We start from the raw sequence: 22,042 nt of genomic DNA, 5'->3' as shown, positions 1-22,042 counted from the left end.
GGATGTCAATAAAGATTTTCATCCATCCAGGTGATGTACTGTATTTAAGTTGAGTTGTAGCATCTGGACTTATAGTCTTTATACCAAAACCTTTCCTATAACGCTTGAATCTACTTGAATGAGTGCAGAAGACCATAACTCAACTGCATATTAAACAGGGATATCAGTTGTAACTTGAACACAGATTTGCTTTAGGGTGAAAACTTTGGTGTAGTTCCTGACCATATATCTGTCTGAGCTGGGATTCCAGAGTGTTTCCTCCAGTATTCTTTCGACTATTGTAACTCTTCAACCCTTAATACACTTAATAGAAAAACCAGCGGGTTAAGAAGTGTAGAAAAACAGCTTTATGCTGATATGTAAACATGAAAAGTGTTTAAGCAATCAATGAACGATTGGTCCAAAGTTGATGTGAAAAGCTGCTTTTCTCTGCAACAGATTCAGCTGATTTACATTGATCACGTGAACGGTCAAAGAGTTATGGTACGTTAAAGAGCGTGTGTAGTTTAGTTGTCACCGTCAACATCTTTGATGTGAAATGTTTCTTTTTTGACATCAAAATTTGCAGAATAAAAAGAAATGTCTGATCTTTAAGAAACATTTCTCTGCAGACCGTGTCTGATTTGGCTCTGTTTGATGCATGAGTTTCTGACAGTGCAAAGGAGAGATGTAAGGATGAGTCTGGACTCCACAGGACTAATGGCGGTACCTGACAGGCTCATAGGGTTTAGGCTCAGGCTGGGGGCGACTGTTGAACTGCTTGATGATTTCTCTGATGCTAGAGGTAGGTTCAGGCCGAGTAGGAGATTCTGGTTCATTCTGGCTAGTCTCCTCTCTTTCTGGACTGATGGTTCGAGGTCTCACTAAAAATAGAAAGTAGAAAAAATACAACATTTAAATACGCCACCACAACATAAAGGAAAAACCTATTTCTACCCCTTTTTGACCAACTCTTATTTTAAAAAAGTAAAGGTGTACCAAGTCTCTCTTTAAATGGGGGATAAGTGGTATTTAGGCCTTCAAAATTATTTTCTGTGTTTCATTTTTATTGCCAAACTACTCAACTGAAGTTAATGTATCACCTATGAACAGTCAAAAGATGTTTTTGCTTCTGCTTGGAAAATTAAGAGCAGTTCCAGGAATCCTCACTGTTCAAATTCTGGTACTTCTACCCCCATGGTGTAGAAATGGAGGGAAGAGAGCAGGGCAAAGAGGTTGCGATAGGGCCAACAGAAATGTCTTTAAATCAGAATCACAGTGTCATGTTGTTATTGACTATACCAACCTTTAGGTTTTGGTGCGACGGGTGGTGGGGATGGGCTCTTTGGTGGAGGTTTGTTCTTCTTCTGTATGACTGAACTGGTGCGTGCCGCCTTGGATTTTGTTTTTTTGGGTTTATCTTTTGGCTGAGATTCTGGAGGAACCAGAAAAAAACAAACGTGAGGACTCTATATTTGATCTGGCGTCTTTTCAAAAGCAGGTTTTTGTTGATATCCGGAACTGTTATTTAGTTTTTAGAGGAATACTCAGAAATGCATGAACAGAAATACGGCTTTGGGGTATCTTTCTTTAAGAAAAGAAATTCTAGCTACGAAGACATGTTTTATTAAACTAAGATTATTTTCATATGAAAAAACGTTCTTGATAAAATTATTATCTTTACAAGACTGAAAAGAAGTCATTTTTTCTTGAAACAAGACTATTTTTTACTTAGTTGAGATTCAGTTTTTGCAGTTAAGCAAACCTTTTTATCTAAACTTACCGATCTTCTGGAAAAAGTCCATCTTATCTTTGAAGTCTTTTTTGTTGTCATCTGTGGAGTCATCATCTGAGTCTGACTGTCAAAATAAAGCCATCAAAAAACATTTCACCAAGTCGTATGTTTAAATTTCTAGTAAAAGTAAATAAAATCAATACTGAACATCAACCTTACATTACATTGATCCAATCCTCATCCATCCATTAATCATCAAGCCTTCTATCGCCCATCCAACGATCCATTAATCATAAATCTGTCAATTGTTCATTCAACCATCCATATTCTAACCAACCATCCTACATCCAACCTTCCATCTATTAATCATCAATACATCCATTGTCCCTACATTCATCCATTAAAAAATAATCCATCCATTGTCCATCTAACCATTCATCATCCACCCATTCTTCCAACCACCCACCAATTTATCCGTTCTTCATCCATCCAACCATCCACCCACACATCCATCTGTCATAAATTCAAGCACACATCCATCAATATTTGATCCAGCCATTATCCATCCAGCCATCCATCATCCACCCAGCTATGGTCCATTCAACTGCCCATCGTCCATCCAACCATCTAATCACCAATCCATCCATTAATCATCAATCAATCCATCATATATCTAACCATTCATCTACCCATCCATTAATTATTTAACCTTTATCCATCAAACCATCATCCATTTAACAATCCACCCGCCCATTCATTAATCTTCCATCCATTGTCCATCTAACATCCATCATCCACCCAACAATGGTCAATTCAACCACAAATAATCGATTCAACCATCTACCCACCCATCCATCCTACCATGGTCCATTCAACCATCCAATAATCATCAATCTATCCATTATCTATCAAACCATCCATCAAACCATCATCCAACCACCCACCCACCTACCCATCCATTAATAAACAATCATCAATCCAGCCATTCTCCATCCAGCAATCCAGTGATTATCCTCCATCAAACCGTGCACCCACCCATCCATTAATTTCACTTTTAATAGAGACGATGACAAAATAACAGTAATAATGTCTTGTAGCAAAAAAAGCAAAAATATCAGATAATCTGACAAGTAAAAAACTGTCTTGACATTTACTGAATATGTAGAATAAGTAAGAGAGAGATACCTCTCGCTGAGGCTGTTTGGAGGAAGAGGAGCGTTTGGGTGCAGGGGCTTTGGACCTCACAGGTGGGGGTGAGGGACTTCCAGAAGAGGGTGAAGGTGAGCGCTGCTTGGAGCGCCTTGAGGACTGGTGCCTCTTCAATCTTTCCTCCTCTTTTTTCTCCTCCTCCCTCTTTTTTTGCTTCTCCCTTCTCTCTTCATCTCTCTTTCTTTGCTCCTCTCTTCTTTCCTCCTCCCTCTTTCTTTGTTCTTCCTTCTTTTTCTGCTCCTCCTTCTTCTTCTGCTCTTCCTGGGTCTGCTGCTGAGACAGACTCAAGGCCTGCATGGTCATTTGCTGCGCCTAAGGCCACAGAATTGACATAGTTGACTTTTGCCTGCAATTGTAAAAAACCTCAATTCTGGGGTTTTAAAATGTCCAGAGAAATAGACCTGACCATGAGTAAGGCCTGCTGCTGGATGAGAGCCTGCTGAGATGCTGCAACTTGCATGGGATCAGGCATGACAGGAGCCTGAGGCATCATCATACCTGTACAAGAACAGTTATGAAAGGTACACATTGAATAAAAAGAATCACACACACAATACTTCAAAGTATGGTTCCTCTCGTGTTTCTGCACATTAACGGTCCAAATTATTATGCAAAATATATTTTTCTATAATTTTTCTAATTACTCAATGCAAATGACAGTCAGCATAATTATCAAGTCCCCAACCATTAAATGTTACTAAACAAACCTCCTAAAGATAACAGTTTTTAAAAAAAAACCTTAAGATGCACTGTTCCACATTATTACGCACAACATTTTATAGATTCTAAAGAACGGAAAATGGCCATTTGTTGAATTTTCTGCATTAGGAGGTCATATTTACTGAAATAAAAAGACATTACAATTAAAAACATCTTAATAGGTCAAATTACAATTACACATAGAACCCCTTATTTTTCATCCTTGTTTTTTGTTCCACATTGTCTGGTCTTTTCTCCAGAATGTCGACCCGGTTATCTTGTTGCTCATTTTGAGGTTAGAGTCTTCGGAACTCTTTTGACTTGCTCCAAGAGAGGAGTTAGCTTAGCCTGGATGTAGTTTACTCGCTCCATGAAAGGATACAACGTAGCTTGAATGTCATTGAGGATTTTTTTTTAATGTCATCCTTGTCACTTGTTTCTTGATTTTTCTTCTGGGCCATGGTCAGCTCTCTTATTTGGATATAGTCAACTTTTAAGTCGGCTGAAAATCGTTGCGAGAGCAGCTGACAGGATCGTGCTCGTTAACCCGTTGACTTGTGGGACTCCAGAGACAACATGTGCGTCCTGCTTTGTAATGGTATTTTAGCAGCTGCTATCTTAATCTAATGTATTTGTCTGGCAGAAACCTTCCTTATTCTGCCTTTATCTACACAAATCCATGTGTGATCTAAGTCAGCCACAAATCTCTTAATAGTACAATGATCAAACTTAGGTTTTTGTGAGATATCCACAAAAACAAGGCATTTAACAATTTCATACTTTTCCGCAACAGAGAGACCCCCCCCCCCCAGGATTTTTCCCATATTGCTTGAAAATTTTGCTCTGCTTAATAATGTGGAACACCCTTCATTAGTAGCTTTCCTTTAATTTAGCTGACCTGGCAAACTAATGATCACAAGGGTCTGAGATTGATGTCAGAGACACAATATCACCCATGAGTTTGACTGAAAACAAAGAATTTGATCTTTTTGACATTAAATACAATTTGTATAATAATATGAAACACAATGTAAACAGTGGTGAAGGACCTGGCATGGTTGGCATCATAGGTGTTGCTCCATAACCAGGCATTGCAACGTTGGCTGCAGCTCCTGTCCCACAGTGACACAAAAACGTAGTTAGGAGAGTTTTTCTCCAACAAAATAGGTTTTCGTTCTTTTCTCTGGCTTCAATGCTGATGTTATATTCCAGATGTTATATTCCAGAGCGGTGTTTGGCAGAACGCTTTTGTAAGGCTCCACAATATGTGCATCTATCTTTGCCAAAAGTCGGATGATGTTTGTTTTCGTGGCCGAAACGCAGAGACGCTGCCGAGGCCAGCTCTAGGCCGACTTCATGAAATGGACAGGGCCCATAAAAAGCTAAATGCAGAGACAGATGACTCAGAGATCGAGTTGTCCTACTTCTGGGTAGGAAAACAGCTCACGAAAATAAAATCAAAATTAATAAAAAATTCATTCTTTATTGTGCCAAAGGTAATATATTATATTATACATGGATATAGTTCCTTTGAAAGGCTTACGAATAGCATGATATAAGTGCTTTGATATTTTTGTCAAAATACTGAAAGGGAAAAATCCTCAAACATTATTAGCTCAGTAGCCTAATTATACTGTCCAACCTAAAATGAGTAACTCTGGGTTTAACTTAAGCCCATCTTCCATTCTTAATTTGGCCTTAACCGGAAAGAGCCAAAAGTAGCACTGTCTTTACTAACCACTGGTGGCAGGTTGCAATAGGAATTTGTTGAGGGGGTGCAGTTTGTAAAGTTTCACTGTCAAATATTTACAGCAATATTTTTTGTTATTTGGCCAGTTTTTGGAGAGAGAAAAAAAAAGCATATTTCACCTTTTAATTCATGATTTAGTATTATTACTAGCTAAATATTAAGTTAGCAAGCAAAATATTTATTTTAAGTTAAATATTGGTTTTGTAACTAAAACTAAAAACGTTACTTTATAAAATAAAAAACTTAATTTACAGAATAAATATTTATATCTTACCAAAATATAAATTTTGTTAACTAAACATTTAAGAGGCATAACAAAACATTTATTTGTTAAATAAATATTCAAGTTCAAAATCAAGCTTAAATTAAATAATTATCTTTTTAACTAAATATTTAGTTTAAAGCTAAATGTTACACTTTTTGACTACATTTTTACATTTTGCCTTGGGGTTCACGTATTTGCACTTTGAATGTTTACACATTTTGTTCAGTAAAATCATGAAAACTTGAAATTTTTTGTGTTGCATTGGTTTAAGAGAACTCTGTTTATCGGGTGATGCGACTTAGAAGAAGATCAGAAGATATTTCATGACAAATTCATGCAGAAATCCAAGTAAACCCCACTGGATTCGCATACCTTTTCTTGCAACTGTATATTCATCCATGAGACAGTTTCCATTTTTTTCTATTTGTCTTATAAGGCCCTAGCTTTTAGGCAGACCATTTGGATAATGTTTAAGGTTAAATCCTACATTTTCTGGACAACCTCAAAAAAATAAAAATACAATAAAATTAAAAAAACACTGTAGCAGATCAAGGACAGACCAAATGTAAACTGATACACTTGCACTTACCCATGGGATAGGTTGGCATGGTCATGGGCATCCCTGAAAACAGAATACACACATGATCATTATTTAGGTTCCTCCTTATAAACCAGTGCTTTAAGTGGGCAGCAAGAAGAGCCCATACTGTCTTTTCATGGAAGTCAAAACATTAAATGCAGAGAATTTTGAATGTCATCATTGATCAATAAAAATAAGTCATTTTTTGTATGCGTAATAATATGAAAGAGGAAGCTCAGGTCAGGTGTATACATTAACTGTGTACCTAAAGGTATTTTAATGGGTGTACAATTGTAACATTGATTTTTTTTATTTGACTTAATAAAAGGCAAACAGTGTATCAACAAACGTAACATTTTGGAAAAACTAATCGGATGCTTCAGTAAAAGCATGTGGTGCCCCCTGACCCCACCTTGAATGTTTGATTGTCGGATTCTGCAGAGCCACTTTTAGTGAAAGGAAGGGCGTGGACTGCCAAAAAGCCCACTCATGTTTGGGGACTGTAGTTGCCTTAAGAAACGTGACTCAGACCGACTCGGTCAACACAGTGACGTGTGCAGAAATAACCAAAACTGAGGCTTGATATCCATGACTTGTAAACTGTGAGACTGCAGTGAGATGGAAAATGTCTGGGCTAAAATGAGGACCAAAACCAAGACCAAAGCATGTAAAGCATGTATAGTAAATAACCCTGCTTTTTAATTTGTTAGAAAAGATTAAAACGTATTTTTTCAAACTAAATACACATCATACAGTAATTAGTTTACAGTGAGAGCACAAGAGATGCCCTTGGATCTAAAGGGCATTTAAAATAGTTTTTCAAGTGCAGTTGAGTGAATGAGCTACACAACAGAACATATTTCTCATACCAGCTCCATACATTCCGGGCTGCATCGGTCCAATTCCCCCGCGTCCTCTTATTCTGCGGCTGAGCATGGCCACTCTGTCCATGTCCTAGACTCAAACACACAAACATCCCAATTAAAACCCATAACAAAAAAAATACAGAAACACTGTTCAAACACTGGAGGTAAATTACACTAAACAAAAAAAGATACATTTATTAATTATAACATGAAACACTCACAAATATTAAGTTTAAATATAAAAAAATAAATTTGTTTAAGTTAAACAAAAGAACAAAAGAAAAAGTTAAATCCTTAAAAAAAAGTAATTAACATAAGATATTTGTTGAAAAATATGAATTAGATATGCTTAAAATTGTGGTATTTTTTCTTTTAAAAAAAACCCCAAACCTTGCACAAAGAATAACTTTGCATGAAGTAACTCAACCGCAGCAGTGCATAACAATATTTACCGTTTTACATTTGATTTTTACAGATTTTTGTGCTCCTTTTGACTTTGATATATTTTATCCCTACAAAACACTTTAAATGACTCTTTTTGAAATGTATTTTACAAGCAAAACACTGAAACATGTTGATCGGTAAATGTCTACTGCCTTAAAGTAAAAAAGTATTTCTGTAATTTATTTATATATTTTCTAAACACTGGACACATTCCTGTTGACCAAAAGTAAAGATGGCACAGACCCCTCCCAGACATCCTAGTTACCCTTCAGAAAAACAGTCATACTGTCAAGGAGGATGTTACTGACCGAGGGCCCCGTGTCCTGAACTGAGTCAAACAAGTCATCAACGAAAGCGTCCATCTGTCGACCTCGCCCTGAGGATATGATATGACAGGGTACATGTTAGACATTTTTGTTTCTGTGAACCTCCTCAAAGCATCAAAGCCGGAATGCAACTGAAAAACGGAAAAAAAATGTTTTTCATTCTTCTGCTTGGTGCTGGTCAAAAAAGTTTTGACAAATAAAGTGAAATCCAGAAACAGTAAAAAATTTTCAGATGACTTTAAAAACAGGCCGATCAATCTTAGGTCAGTAAATCGGATCAAATCGGATCGTTCGAAATTAACAAAAATTGGAAGTGAATCGAATTGGCAACCACAAATATTTAATTGAATCGCATCATTGTAAAAATGAATCATTACACCCTTATAAGAATAATTTACCACTAAAAAACTTTAAAACTAAAAAAGTTTTTTTAACTTTAAGATTCAGTTTCTGCAGAGTGTGGGTTCAGAGTTAGTTCACGCCATGGTCCTGGTATAGAATTTGTGGGAGACACCCTGATATCTGGATTTGCGTTACCTTCATGTGGATAATCTCTGCCCCAGGGGTTTCCTTCAAATGGAGGCAGGCCAGGAGCTTGCATGGGTGGAGCCGGTGGAATAAAGTCATCCATGTGTGCAGCACCTGGTAACCTGAAAAAGAGAAAATGGTCGAATCGATCCATCCTGGATGGGAGTACCTACAAGGATCGTCCTGAAAAACAATCCGACATGTGACACTACCTGTCTGTCTGTCTGCTGAACAGGTAATCAGAGTTTATGGAGGAAGAGGTTTCTTGTGGTGGCAAATTGTCAGCTTCCTCTGCAGCCAGCAGGTCCATGACGAAGTCTGAGCCTGCCAGGTCTGACCAGCCTTCATCATTAACAAGAGACACCGACCAGCCTCCAACTGCCTCCATCACACCTCTGCACACAGCAGTTACAAATCACAGAAGGCAGTGGCAATGGAAAGCTGTAAAACCCAGACAGAAGCACTGAATCCTTGAATCTCAACTGAACAAGTACCTATAAGAGAGAAGCCACGAGGCCAGCTGCTCTCCTGTAGTCCATGACTCCACCTCACCTGTCAGTGTCTCATCTGATACAGAAGGTCAGAGTATGTTGCATTTTTAACTGGCATATCTTAACAAGCATTGATTCTATTTGACGTCATATCCTTAATTTTTGCAGTAACAGTTACCATTAAAAGTGTGGACCTCTAGCACCATGCCTCCTCTCTTCTGGTTGGACGTCCACTCTAGCTGGGTGGGTGGATATGTGCGTCCGATGGGTGCTGGCAGCTGCAGGGATGTTAGCAGTTTGTGTTGGCACAGTGGGCGGTATTCCCTTGGACCTTGATCAGACACATACCTGCCGAGGAAATTCACAAATCCAATGCTTTTTTGTTTGACCTCCAAGGTGACATCTAAAGTTACTCACCCTTTAAAGACCTTTAATGTGAAGATTTTTAAAGACCCACTCGGATGAATTTGTTTTTTTTATGTTTTTAACATGTTCTTGTGGCATTTTTTTCATTTCAAAATTGCATTTCTGAGTATTTCCTTGTTCAAATCGTCATGAATTGAAACAGAATGTATTTATTACATAGTAAATATGCTGAATGGGGCACAAGCTTTGTGCTCCACTCCATTCTGATGTATCCACTTGTAAACAACTAGATCCATGGTATGTCTTTCTTTTATGTCTTCCTTTTCCGAGCTAGCATCTGGCTCAAAACTGTACGGCTGGATAGCTCCAATATTGCTCTCCATTTCTGTTGCACCGGTAGTGTTAGGTTGGGAGTATAAAGGCCTTTAAACTAGAGAGAGTGTAAACAAAGGGATGATGGAAAAGCTTTGTCTGTGTCAACAGTCCCGCCTACAAAGTCTCTTCTTCTTACATTTTCAGCTTCTCCCATCAGGGGTTGCCACAGCGAAACAACCCTCTACCGAGAATGAGTTGCATGGTTAACTTGCCAATGTTTTTATGCCGGACGCCCTCCCTGACGCAACGCTCTCAATCCAACCGGGCTTGGGACTGGCACTGCAGCAGAGAAGGGAATAGGGAGCAGCCTGGAGTTCAACCCAGGTTTCACGGACGGAAGGCGCCGCAAACCAGCATGAGCTAAACCGGCCCCAACTGTATTGCCCACATAGTAAATTTCTAATAAACTCCTGCTGTTCTACAGAAATTATGTCCTAGAAAACGACAATTTTAAATGAGATATTAAATTGACGAAAATCTTGGACCTTGAGATCTTAAATTGTGTTTTATGTCCTTGCCAGAAAAATGTGGCTTTTGGGTTAAATAAACGTGATGTTCAAATGAATTCTGTTGTATGTTTCGCTCAGTTTATTAGCCTTCAGTGTTTTTTTTTTTTACACCAAGTCTTTTTAATTAGTTTTTCTTATTTAATCAGACAGTACAAACATACAAGTTTGACAAAGTGTACAAAACTGATAACACACTTTCACACATCCTTCCCATCCTCCCATTACTGCACTACTCTTTCAAACTGCAAATATTTTGTAAATATATAGAATTTAAAAAGACAATGAACTTCTCACTTGCAAATTTCTAAAGTACAGAGTCAATCATTAAATATTCTAACAGCAGTCACATCTAAATTCTTAAATTTAAGAAGGGGATGCCAAGTGGTATAAAAATCTTGTGTCCAACCTCTTACAGAATTTTTTTTCCAAAATCAAATAATGTAAGAGATCATTTATCCACACCTTAAAAGTTGGAGGAAATTGATCTTTCCATTTGAGATAGACAACTCTTGTAGCAAACAAGGTCCCAAAGATAATTATATTTTGTGCTTTGTGGTTGGGATTAAGATCCTGTGGGATTACACCAAATATTGCAGAAATTACAGAAGGTTTCATTGGCCTTTGGAGAACATGTGAAAATTCTCAAAATATTGATTGCCAAAGGCAACTTAATTTTACACAAGACCAAAATATATGAGATAGTGGCAGTTGATTGTTTACATCGATTGTAAATGGGAAGAATATTTGGAAAGAAAAACTAGACCAGTGGAGTCTATGTACAATTTTAAATTGAGGAACCATGTGACGTGAGCAAATTGAGGAAGCGTATATTCTGTCTAGTGCTTTTTCCCAAATCTTCTAAGTGATATTTAAGCCTAAGTCATATTCCCATTGCCTTTTTAGCAATATTAGGGGTGGCTATTCTTTTGCATTTTATCTGTTTAGCAAGTAGTAAATTTTCCCAATATTCCCAAAATTTTGTATGAATTTGTATAACAGACTCATACAATTTTCCCAAAATAAGCGTCAGTTTCAAGTTGGAGTTTAGAAGTGAGTCAGGTGGGCAGGACGGGAAATAACTTTTTTTCCTGTGGTTTTTAAGTAGTATTAGCACAAATATGGAAACATGTAAGGGCCAAAATAAAAATCTTTATTTTATTTTTTTAAACTAACCTTGACACCACTCGTGAAAATGCAATCAGATTGCCTTGAACTCTGGCTTACTGAGCAAAAATATTTCAGGTTAAAACCACAGAAGACTACAATTTGATGGGTTTAAAAGTCCAACTTCAATCATAAACACACAAGACCCTTCCCAGTGGTCTTTCTAATTAGGATTATGCCGTTTTTAGCCAAAATCACAAAACTTGTGCTGTTTTCTAGGACATAGTTTATATAGAGCGGCAGGATTTCATCAGAAACTTGCCTCTGAGTTGTGTGTGGTAATCCTGGCACGGAACAAGGCCTCCAGTAATATCCCACTATCCCTTTGTTTACACTCGCTCTCGCTAGTTTACAGCGCCTCACAACCCCAAGCTAACAGTAGCAGTGCAAAAATAAATTGACAACAATAAAACAGAGTTATCCAGTCGTACAGTTTTGAGCCAGATGATGCAAGTGAATGCATCAGAATAGAACAGCGCAGATAGACTTTGGCCCACCTATTTTGCTTGCTGAGCTTTTTCAAACTGTATTTATTCGCCTGCTCCTGATTCATCCAGATTTAAATACAGAAATACTTGTGAATGCAGTTTTAATCCTAAAACCAAAATTATATAAAGGACATATATAAAATAATATATGTCCTCCATTATCAGAAAAATACTACAAGAACATATTAAAAACACCAAAAACACAATTTTCATTGGAGTGGGTATATAAAGAGCATAAAGAAGCCTTCATAGTTAGTAAAGTGGCAACAGATGGGGAGAGTACTTACTTCAGCAGGGCCTTGTCCAGTGTTGGTGATGGAGTAAAAGCACTGAGGCAGCTGGCCAACAAAAGCCACCCCCTCATGCTTATCTGAATATCCTGCTGCTCCCATGTATGATAGACCAACTGCACCAGGATCTCATCTCTCAGGGCTGGTTGGCTCTGGCCCTTCTCTACGATGTAGTTACCCAACATGCGTTCTTGCCAGTCACTGAGGTCTGACTCACCTGTGAACCGTAGGATCTAGGGGTGCAAAATTTGATTCAGACATATATGGCGATATTTCATCTGGCAATAGTTGTATCAAATTAAAATGCTGACAGGACGATATTTATTTAATTATATATGGGGGTCTTTCAGTGTCTGACTTTTGTTTTCTACTAAAACCCCAGACTGCTAGTTGGCAGCATGTGTTCATTCCCCCTGCCCCCCACGCCGCATAAAAACTATGAAAAAATAAACCATATATGTTAACCTTCAATACCATATCAAAATCTTAGACATTTCTGTTGCTAGAGACTAGATTTTTTTTTTTATAAAGGATCATTCACTTTGTATGAACAATAACATTGAACGTGAGCATAAAGAAAAAAAAAAGTTGTGTTAATGGCTACAATGTGCCTGCTTGTGCTGCACATCTTTTCAAAACGAAGTTGTAGGTTTGTTACTGCAACTCTCAAGTGGTGCTCAATATTGAGGTTAGCTCTGTTCTTTGTTTTCAAAGTGGCAAAAGCAGAAAAGCCTATCTCACAAAGATAGGACATAGAATGGAAGCAGAGTGACCACAGCCTTCTGCCCTATGAGTGGATAGTCCTTCTCCACACCCAGCCAGAATTCAGGGAGTATCTGTACTGTAAACCACATCCTCAGGGTGGAGCCTGATGTGATTTCAATGAACTGATCCTCCTCAGCAGAGCTGAAATCAGCAGGTGCTGCTGCATTAAATGGAATTCTCAGCCAGTCCTATTGAGCACTGTTGTCTGGGAAATATTTATAAAAGAATCGTCGCAAGGAAGTCATGTACAACTACCTAGGAGGGGGAGATGACCTTTCTTCATTATTATTATTTTTCTTAACAAACACACACATACACACACAAACACACACACACATATTTCTCCATTCTTAGACAAATCTGGTCACAGTTGCAGAGAAAGGTAGTTATCCAATCTGTACAGGTCGCATGTGTAAAATGCATCAGGGCAGCATTTCCGTTGTTTTAAGACTTTAAAACCGCCGTTAACAACAAAAATTACATCTTCAAATGTCACGATTAGGATTGGGTTGGTAAGTGAAGTAAGACCCACGGATATGCGGCCCCAAAGCGCAGTCTGTTCATGTTGTACCGCGAAAAAAATTCAGACGTCCTGACATTAGTTTCCCCCTCCTACCCTCCCAGCCTTGTCTGACTGGGTGACTCGCGCCCCCCCTGAGATGCCTCCGCGCACCCCACAGGGATGCGCACCGCACCGAGACTATCTTCCATGTTGCTGCCAATTTCATATAAAAACCCGGACTGCGTTGCGTGTGTCCCCCACATAAGAAACAAGTAAAGCAGTGCAGTTGATGCACGGAGCATCAGCCACACTGCTGTCGGCAAAGTGGGTCAAAGTTCTGCGGAATTTCACAGCAATCTATTCTAGTTTAGCGACCTGATGGATCAAAGCTCTGAAAAAAGGCCAACGTCGTGGTGATGAGCGGTGAAATCAAGGTTTACTTCTCGTGTGAAAAAGTGGAGCTACAGGCTGCAGTGCAGACTGTCATGTAAACAAAGCATACATTAAAGTGCTCTCCTTCAACTTGTCCTGCTTCCTCATCACACTTTCGTGTTTTTGGAAAGAATTTGTGTGTTTTTTTTCCTTTATTTTTGAAGCACCGTTCAGGCTCCGAACCATATTTGAGAAGCTACATTAAGGTGAAAGTTAAAAATAAACAGCCCTTTATTTCCTAAATCATACTTTTAGAACCTTAGTGGTTAAGGCACATTCTATTTATTTTTCCTTAAACTGAAAAGTATTTGTTGTAAAAATCAGACAATTTTGACTATTCCCTTTAGGAACAAATATATTTTAAGTTACTCAAATAAAAGCACTATGAATTTGCTTGGGTAAAAGCAACTTGTATATGAGATACAGTTGCAGTGCTTAACATTGTGATCAATAAACAAAATAAATGTTACCATTTTATTACAATGAAAGGCATATCAATATTCAGGTAGAATATTTTCTAAGTCATACTCTTGAAAAATAGAAAAAGAAATGTGTTCCGGCACAATATTGCGATATGTATCGTATCGTGGGACATGTGTCCGGGGATACGTATCGTATCGCCAGACTCTTGGCAATACACACCCCTAGTAGGATCTGCAGGGGCAACCGTTTCATGTTACTCTGCCTTTTCACTCAAAATTACAAAGTCTCCAATCCTGCATTTTTACCAGTTTGTAAATCTCCAGAGCAGTTCTGGCATCTTCGGGCTCAAGTGGGGTGAGGGGTCTCTGGAGGGGGTAACCTTGAGGTTGGCTCCATGTATCCTGAAAAGGAAATGAAATGAGGAAGAAGAAATGAGGACAAACTCAAACCAACTTTATCAACTATGTGTTCTAAGACATATAGGAACTCATGCATGGCAAAAAGTAAAGGTCAAATAACCAATTCCAACAATGGAGTTTATTTTTTGTGCCCCTAACTCTCAATTAACTGAGTTGCTGTCTGTCCCGCTCTTGCTGTATGTTCAGCTCCTGGCTAAAGGTAAAGGGAAAGAGATAATTGAAAAGAAAAAAAGCCAATACTCACTTGTAATACAGACTTGGCATAGCGAGAGAATGGATATCTGTCTATGTCGTCTGGCAGGGTGACTTTTATATCTGCCTTCACCTGTGGAGGAGTTACTTCTGTAATCCTCAGTGCACGCTGCAACCCTGCTAAACAGAGAAAGGATGACAGCTACTGTAAACAAATAATCCTTCAGGTCGTAATCAGACGAAATAGATCTAGAATGCAGGAACAAAACTTTTTCATCATCTAAAATTCCAACATGACCCCCAATCAAAACAGAAATTGAGAACAAGTTTTATTTGTTTAAACAGTTTTCTTCCATATTGCATATCTTTGCCACAAGGTTCAATACTTTATGCAAATAGCTTACTAAAAATCAGTTTAACACTGTTGTGCAAGTTATTACCAGACTGTAATACATTACAGATCACTTTTGCTAATGTTCAAAAGTATGTCCTTACCTTATAATACTACAGCCCCAGAGTTGTAATGATTTACATGAGTTTTGTATTATTTTTAACTTACTGCTTTAGAAAAAAAAACACCTGCAGAATTAGAACGTAAAATGATGTACAATGATAGTAAAGTAAAACCACTGGGTGAGTGTAAAATAAGGTTGAGAAACCCTAAAAGTTAAAAACTGTTCCAGGTGGAAGACAATGATTGCAATGCGCCACTGATCGGTAAAAAATCCAGAGAGGCTATGAAGCTGATAGAGGTGCACTATGAAACAGTAATGGCTAATGATAGTAATGTGACAAAGGAAAAGGACACTGAAGGACAATGGACATTTGAAAAAATTAAGACAGGTTTTGCAGAAGTATTCAAGGGAGATGGTTGTCTGGAAGGTAGAGACAAAATGGATGTGAGCAAGAGTGTGAAGCCAGTACATCTCCCAAAGCGACCAGTCCCTGTCACCATGATGAAACCACAACAAGAGGAGCTTCAGCATTGGAGCGCAGAGATATTATCAGCCCAGTCGACTGTAGCACTGATTGGATCAGAAGCATGGTTGTTGTGCAAAAACAGAACAGTAAACCCAGAGTTTGCATTGATCCAAAGCCCTTGAATAAGGCACTCAAACTGAGTCAATTTCAATGTACTTTCAGATATGTCTAAGGCTAAAGTGTTCACAATCTGTGATTTTAAGAATGGATTTTGGCATGTCAAGATGGCAGAGGATTCAAGTTACCAGACTACCTTCGCTACTCTATTACAGTGCTACAGGTGTCTTAGAATGCCCATGGGGATTTGACTGGCACCTGAGGCTTTCCAGAGGACACGGACCCAGGCTCTGGATGAACTGCCAGGCCTATATGTTATTTCTGACTGTGTGCTTATTACAGGCCAAGGTGAGAGCCAGGAAGTGGCCACCCAAGACCATGATGCAAAGTTGATAACATTTGTGGAATACTGCAATCCAAAAAACATTCAACTGAACTCAGAAAGGTTCAGACTGAGACAATGTGAGTGCATGTACATCGGACATCGCCTTACTGCAAATGGACTTTAAGTGGACCCAGACAAGGTTCGTGCCATGGAAGAAATGTCAAAGCCTGCAGATGTGAAGGCAGTACAAAGACTGTTAAGCATGGCAAATTCTCTGACCAGGTTTTGCCCACATCTTCCTGACCAGTGTGCAGTGTTAAGACACTTGACACACAAAGACACAGAATGGGAATGGACAGAGCAACATGAGAATGCTTTTGAGAAACTTAGAAGGACCGTGGCAGATGCTCCTAACCTGAAGTACTACAGTCCAGAGGACAATCTGGTTGTGCAATGTGACGCATCAGACATAGGTTTGGGTGCAGTACTTCTACAGAAGGGCATCGCGTTTGCAAACAAAGCACTCATACAAACAGATTGCTTTTAGCGTTGAGAAGTTTCATCAGTACACCTATGGTCGCAAGGTCACCGTCCAATCTGACCATAAGCCTTTAGGTACCATGGTTAGAAAACCACTGTTTAGCGCACCAAAAGCATTCCAAAGAATGATGCTATGCATTCGGAAATGTGACCTGAATGTGGTGTACGTCCCAAGCAAAGACATGTTACTGGCAGTCACATTGAGTTGAACATATCGGCCAAAATCATACACCAAGACTGTCGAAATGGAAATTGATACTGATGGTTCAACACCTGCCAATCTCTAAAGACAGTCTTGGCCAGATCAGAACAGCCACATAATATGACAAAACTCTGCAAATGGTTATAAAAATGATGCAGGGATGGCCTTCAGATAAAAGAGCAATCCCACCTGAAACAAGACCATACTTTGCGTTCCAAGATGAACTTAGTTACCAGGATTGCTTTGTTTAAAGGACGGCCTCATCAGCCTCATTATGACTACACTCATCTCATCTTTATGCAGAAGGATGTCTGAGGAGAGTCAGGGGATGCGTGTTCTGGATTGGTATGAGCAACCATATAAAGACACACATTGCTCTTTGTGATATCTGCATGTCAGACAAAAAACAAAAAGAAACACTCCGCCCGCATGATGTACCAAACAGACCATATAAGATGACTATATTACAGTTGACTATTACTCCAACTATTGGGAAATAGACGATCTGCCTGACACAAAATGTAGCACAGTGATAAAAAAAATAAAAGCTTGTGACCCACCAGCTGATTACCCACTCATTGATCACCAATAATACTATAATCAAAACATAAACAAAAATAATACTCATTCACCCTAATAAAAAAACAAAGTTAATTCATGGCACCTACAAAAGATAATAGAAAACCAAATCAACGCAGATTTTTTTCCTCCAAGGGCTGAGCTGGTGCCCCAGTAGCGATTTTAGGTACTGCCCATACCTAAAACCACAACTGCAGACATCACTCCATGTAGCGATCAGGTTAAAAACCTTGGCTGGTAGCTCCTCCCACACACGGCCGGGATGTCAAGCTTAAGGAACACATTTTGGGACAGGCGGCAGAGAATTGCAACGGCAAAAGAAAGGCAACCAACGCAATAAAAAAATAACAAATGCGCTAATTTACCTGTAATTAATTAATCACGATTAACACAATAATTTGTCACCCCTAAATATATTTATTTCTTTTTTCACTACCTTTTAGATCAAAGCAAGTTTCTATATTATTTTTGATATTATTGTTTTGTCTTTGGAAACAATTCAATAGAAGAATATCTGCAAAGACATCTCAGTCGTCCGAGTCATGTCATTACTGGATTTTGCTCTTTAGTGCAGAAAAAAAGATTTAGATGATGTTTTGTTACTCATCAGAATACTGAAGAAACTCCTGAGATCATTTCTAAGATGAGCAGCTAAACATTTGGTTGAGCATCCTTTAAAATGTAGTAATCCTGAAGGACATAATCTTTTGATAAATATTTAAAGAATGTTTCAGTGCTTTTGAGTGGATGGGTGGATGAATAAATGGATGGGTGGATCGACGGATTCTCAGCATAACTGAACATGAATAAAAATGTTGTATGAACAAATATTACCATAGATTCCTACAACTATAATTTTTTTAAAACTTTAATTTAACTTTTATTCAACGTTTTAATTGAAAATGTCTAGATTGTCACTTTCACATCACCCTTAACCAACATTTTTGCGAGTGTTTAACACATGTTTCATAATTTGGTGTATTTACATAAATGACAAAAAAAAAAAAACAGAAATCTTAAATCTGCAACATTCAACATTTACTGAAGCTACCAAATTTCAGCATGGATGGATGTCATTTGGCTTCAAAAGGAAGTCAGTAAAAGTCTGCAGCTATCACATTTTAACAAACCATCTGACCATAACATTTTCTTAAACTCACCCGTCTGACTGTTGAGTCTGGCAGATAGCTCAGCGGGGATGTCCAACATCCCCACATCCTGAAAACAACATCTCAGTGAAACCTCATTCATTTAAGAGCAATAGAAAAGAACAAAGCTGCGACAGTAGCGTTTGTATGTGCTTACCATCTTCTGGGAGTCAGACGCTGTCTTTGTCACCGTTTTGACTTTCTTCTTTTCATTAAGCTCCTATAATGAGTACAAAGTAATTTCAGATTAATTGGCGCCCCGGTAAAAGCAGACTCTTTTCTTCCTCCTTTTTTCTCCTCCTGACAAGCTGCGTGAGTCATCAGGTGAAACACGTCTCTTTAATCAGAGTTCTGTCAGTATGCTTTCCTTTCGGTAAGACCTATTCTTAGGCACACATCCTGTTATATACTCCATCCCTCCCACAGGGGCTCCTCCTCCTGTCACAGGTCACAACTCAGAGTCCACACAGATTAGGTTTACAACCCACGGAACAGTTTTTTCATTGCAGATCAACGTCATAAGATTTGACAATCACCTTCCCCAACCTATTATTCCTGTGTTTACCAAAGCATTCAGTGGACCACTATTGTCACTGGCACACCTGAGAATAAAATTCACTCACAGGGCGCATGGGTGTGGACCCTTCCTGTCAAATACCACAACACTGAGTTTGAGTCTCACTCTGACTTCAACCCTCTCTTATTGAACCCAATCAAAACACTTCATCTCTTACAGCCTCAATGCCTGAAATATTTGATCAAATATTGAACATGGACTTGGGATCATCCATTTACACTTAAGGGCTACACTTACATTTACAGTTACACTTAAGATTATTCAAACATTTACTGTACAAGTGGGAAAAAAAGATCTCTAAATCAGATGTAGTCAAGATGCATGAAGGCCATAATAAATAAAGCAAGCAAAATGACATGCAAGAACAAATAGATTGTGTGTGCTAGTTACCAAGACTGTGCATTCACACCATCCTCAAAAACACGCCTTCAAGTGACCACTTCTATTGAAAAGTAAACAAGCGTTTCAGACTTCCGCTTTCAAAACGCTCGCATTCATGCGTTGCTACGAAAGATTTTAAATCTTTTTCAAGGCCCTACGTACAAAAGGTGCAGTCATTAAATGCATGTTTTGTATCTTAAACCAGATTGTCATTTGGCCAATCAGGGACTAAGATTTGAGTGACGTAGGGGTAGTCAACTTTTTGGAAATGGATCATAAAGGAGAAATTAATAATTGGGGTTTGTACCCACCCGGAATTTTATGACACCCAGTCAGGTATATAGTATATCAGAACAGAACTGTAACAGAAAGAACCTGGAGCAAGATTTGAGATTCACCTTCCAACTACAAGCGTATTGGGTAGTGACAGTTCCATGTGAGTACTACATGCTAAGCACATGTTTAAAACATGCTAAATGTGCATTCTTTATTGCACAACACATGCCCGGTGTGTATGTAGCATGAGAGACACAAACTGCATTAGTTAAGTTTGTGTACGTTGCGCCAATGCAATAGAGACAAGACAATGAAAGCATCAAATGGGCTTCTGCAGAAACAAATGACACAACCATGACAATGATGTGACATCTATTACACTCTGATGATGGACTAACACTCAGAAAAGTATTCATGAATCCACTGCTTATTTCTCTTTTCCAAATGTCTCTAAAACACAGTTTAGACCTCACATTTTCCCTGTAAAGTACTCTTTAAAGGTTGTTCTTCATCTTTTCTATATTCTGTTTCTAGGATTATATAATCATATCCCCAACCTGACAAGCATTTTTAAGGCATAGCATGACAAGCCCAAACCCTAAAAATAACTTAAATAAGTGGGAATAAACAAGCATCCGCTCCAAAATAACTAAAACCACAAGTTTTAAACTTGTCAAACACAACCTGAACACAAAACATGATTTGAATATTCTACAGATAAAAAACAGACAAACAAACAAGAAAACCATATAATAAAAAGGCTTTATCCTCACAGATTTGTGATCACTTTAAACACCTATTTTACTTGATTCAAGTCTTTCTGCTGTACTTTTTTGATGTGATTATATGATCTTAAAGCAAAGTGCAAAATCTAAGGAGCTCAAAATATTTGCATAATAAAATCCATAATAATCTGTGTAATGATATTAACACCATATACTGCAAAGATAAAGCAAAACAACAAATGGAACAACAGCCTTGCTTTCTGGACTTCATTTTGTTATACATAAAGTTTCTGCAAAGGATCAAAAGTATTTGGACATTAGAAGTGGGAAGCTCAAAGCATTTGACATGACAGAAACTAGCTCTATTATGTTGAAGCAAAACCAGGTGGATGATATTTAAGGAAAAACTTTGATATGAAGATTAGCTGATTCCTTCCTCAGGAGGGTGGGTGAGGGACCATAATGCCACCTTCTACTGTATAAGATTGACACCACAAGTAGCTGTTGGTGCCGTCACCACAAACTCCCCTGGACTGGCAACACCACAGTGTTCCCATGACACCACATCAACCTGAGGCTGTGATGGCGTTAAATTCTCAAACTTAGATAGTTGCTGTCATACATGGAAACATGGAAACAGCATCCACATGGTGCATGCATGCACGTACTTCTAACACCCCCAAGGCATAGACACACCTGAAATTTCACCATTTCCTCAAGACACTGACGTGGGATTTCTACACCTATTCTTGTTTTGTGCTTAGTGGTAATTTGTTAAAAAAAATAATTAATCTAAACTCTAGAATTTTCTCAGTAATGAACAAATAGCAGTCTATCTCCTGTAGCAAAACGGCACCACTGTGACTAACTGGCACTGTAAGTGACACTGTAAGGCAGAAAATGATCCAGAATGATGTACAAAGTGTCAATAGTCCAGGCCTCATAAAATAATAGCTTCTTGCACCTAAATACAGAAAACGTGTAGCCTCATTTGCGCGCAGCTACGTCTGAGACTATTCAGGTTTCCCAGATCTGGTAAATCGATAAGTGAAATGGGCACAGAAAACAAGACGTGTCTTTTATTCCTTTCAGAAATTGGATACAGGAAGCTTCCTTTTGAAGGGTTTTATATCTTCAAAAATGAAAGAAATAAACTCGAGAGCATAAAGTAAATCGTTCTCTAAAAAGACGAATGAGGTGGAAACGACAAAGAAAGATCCTACCTGACAAGGCGAAACTGACTTCTGGGAAGAGTAGGAAAGATAGACGCAGTCCTGCTTCAAGTTTCAGGGGTTGAAGTCCAAGATCACAGTGCAGCTAAGGTGTGTGTGTGTGTGCGCTTGTGTGTGTGTGTGTGTGCTAAAAGGACATAATTCATGCAAGATAAGGCTAGTTGAAATTTTATAAAGGGAGTTGTCACTAAGCTGGACATGTAAGCCTAGGACATCACTGTA

The 22,042-nt window shown here is 38.5% G+C and overlaps 1 protein-coding gene across 1 annotated transcript in view; it reads right to left on the bottom strand.

The window, feature by feature from the left end:
• Positions 1-22,042, bottom strand: part of myo15b (myosin XVB) — an 86,143-nt gene that overhangs the window by 16,529 nt on the left and 47,572 nt on the right. The window contains exons 20-37 of the mRNA XM_023949806.1: positions 18,787-18,849; positions 18,642-18,699; positions 14,850-14,977; positions 14,492-14,587; positions 12,062-12,297; positions 9,051-9,220; positions 8,876-8,948; positions 8,594-8,776; positions 8,391-8,503; positions 7,836-7,903; positions 7,087-7,171; positions 6,227-6,259; positions 4,672-4,734; positions 3,330-3,421; positions 2,900-3,235; positions 1,763-1,838; positions 1,286-1,414; positions 710-863 (exon numbers count right to left, since the gene is read on the bottom strand). Of these exons, the coding sequence (XP_023805574.1) occupies positions 710-863; positions 1,286-1,414; positions 1,763-1,838; positions 2,900-3,235; positions 3,330-3,421; positions 4,672-4,734; positions 6,227-6,259; positions 7,087-7,171; positions 7,836-7,903; positions 8,391-8,503; positions 8,594-8,776; positions 8,876-8,948; positions 9,051-9,220; positions 12,062-12,297; positions 14,492-14,587; positions 14,850-14,977; positions 18,642-18,699; positions 18,787-18,849 (2,156 nt within the window). The remainder of the gene's footprint in view (positions 1-709; positions 864-1,285; positions 1,415-1,762; positions 1,839-2,899; positions 3,236-3,329; positions 3,422-4,671; positions 4,735-6,226; positions 6,260-7,086; positions 7,172-7,835; positions 7,904-8,390; positions 8,504-8,593; positions 8,777-8,875; positions 8,949-9,050; positions 9,221-12,061; positions 12,298-14,491; positions 14,588-14,849; positions 14,978-18,641; positions 18,700-18,786; positions 18,850-22,042) is intronic.

The sequence above is a fragment of the Oryzias latipes genome, chromosome 19 (assembly GCF_002234675.1).
Source record: "Oryzias latipes chromosome 19, ASM223467v1".
In the NCBI taxonomy this organism is placed as follows: Eukaryota; Metazoa; Chordata; class Actinopteri; order Beloniformes; family Adrianichthyidae; genus Oryzias; species Oryzias latipes.
Note: the sequence above shows the minus strand (reverse complement) of the source record. Positions and strands in the feature narration are given on the sequence as shown.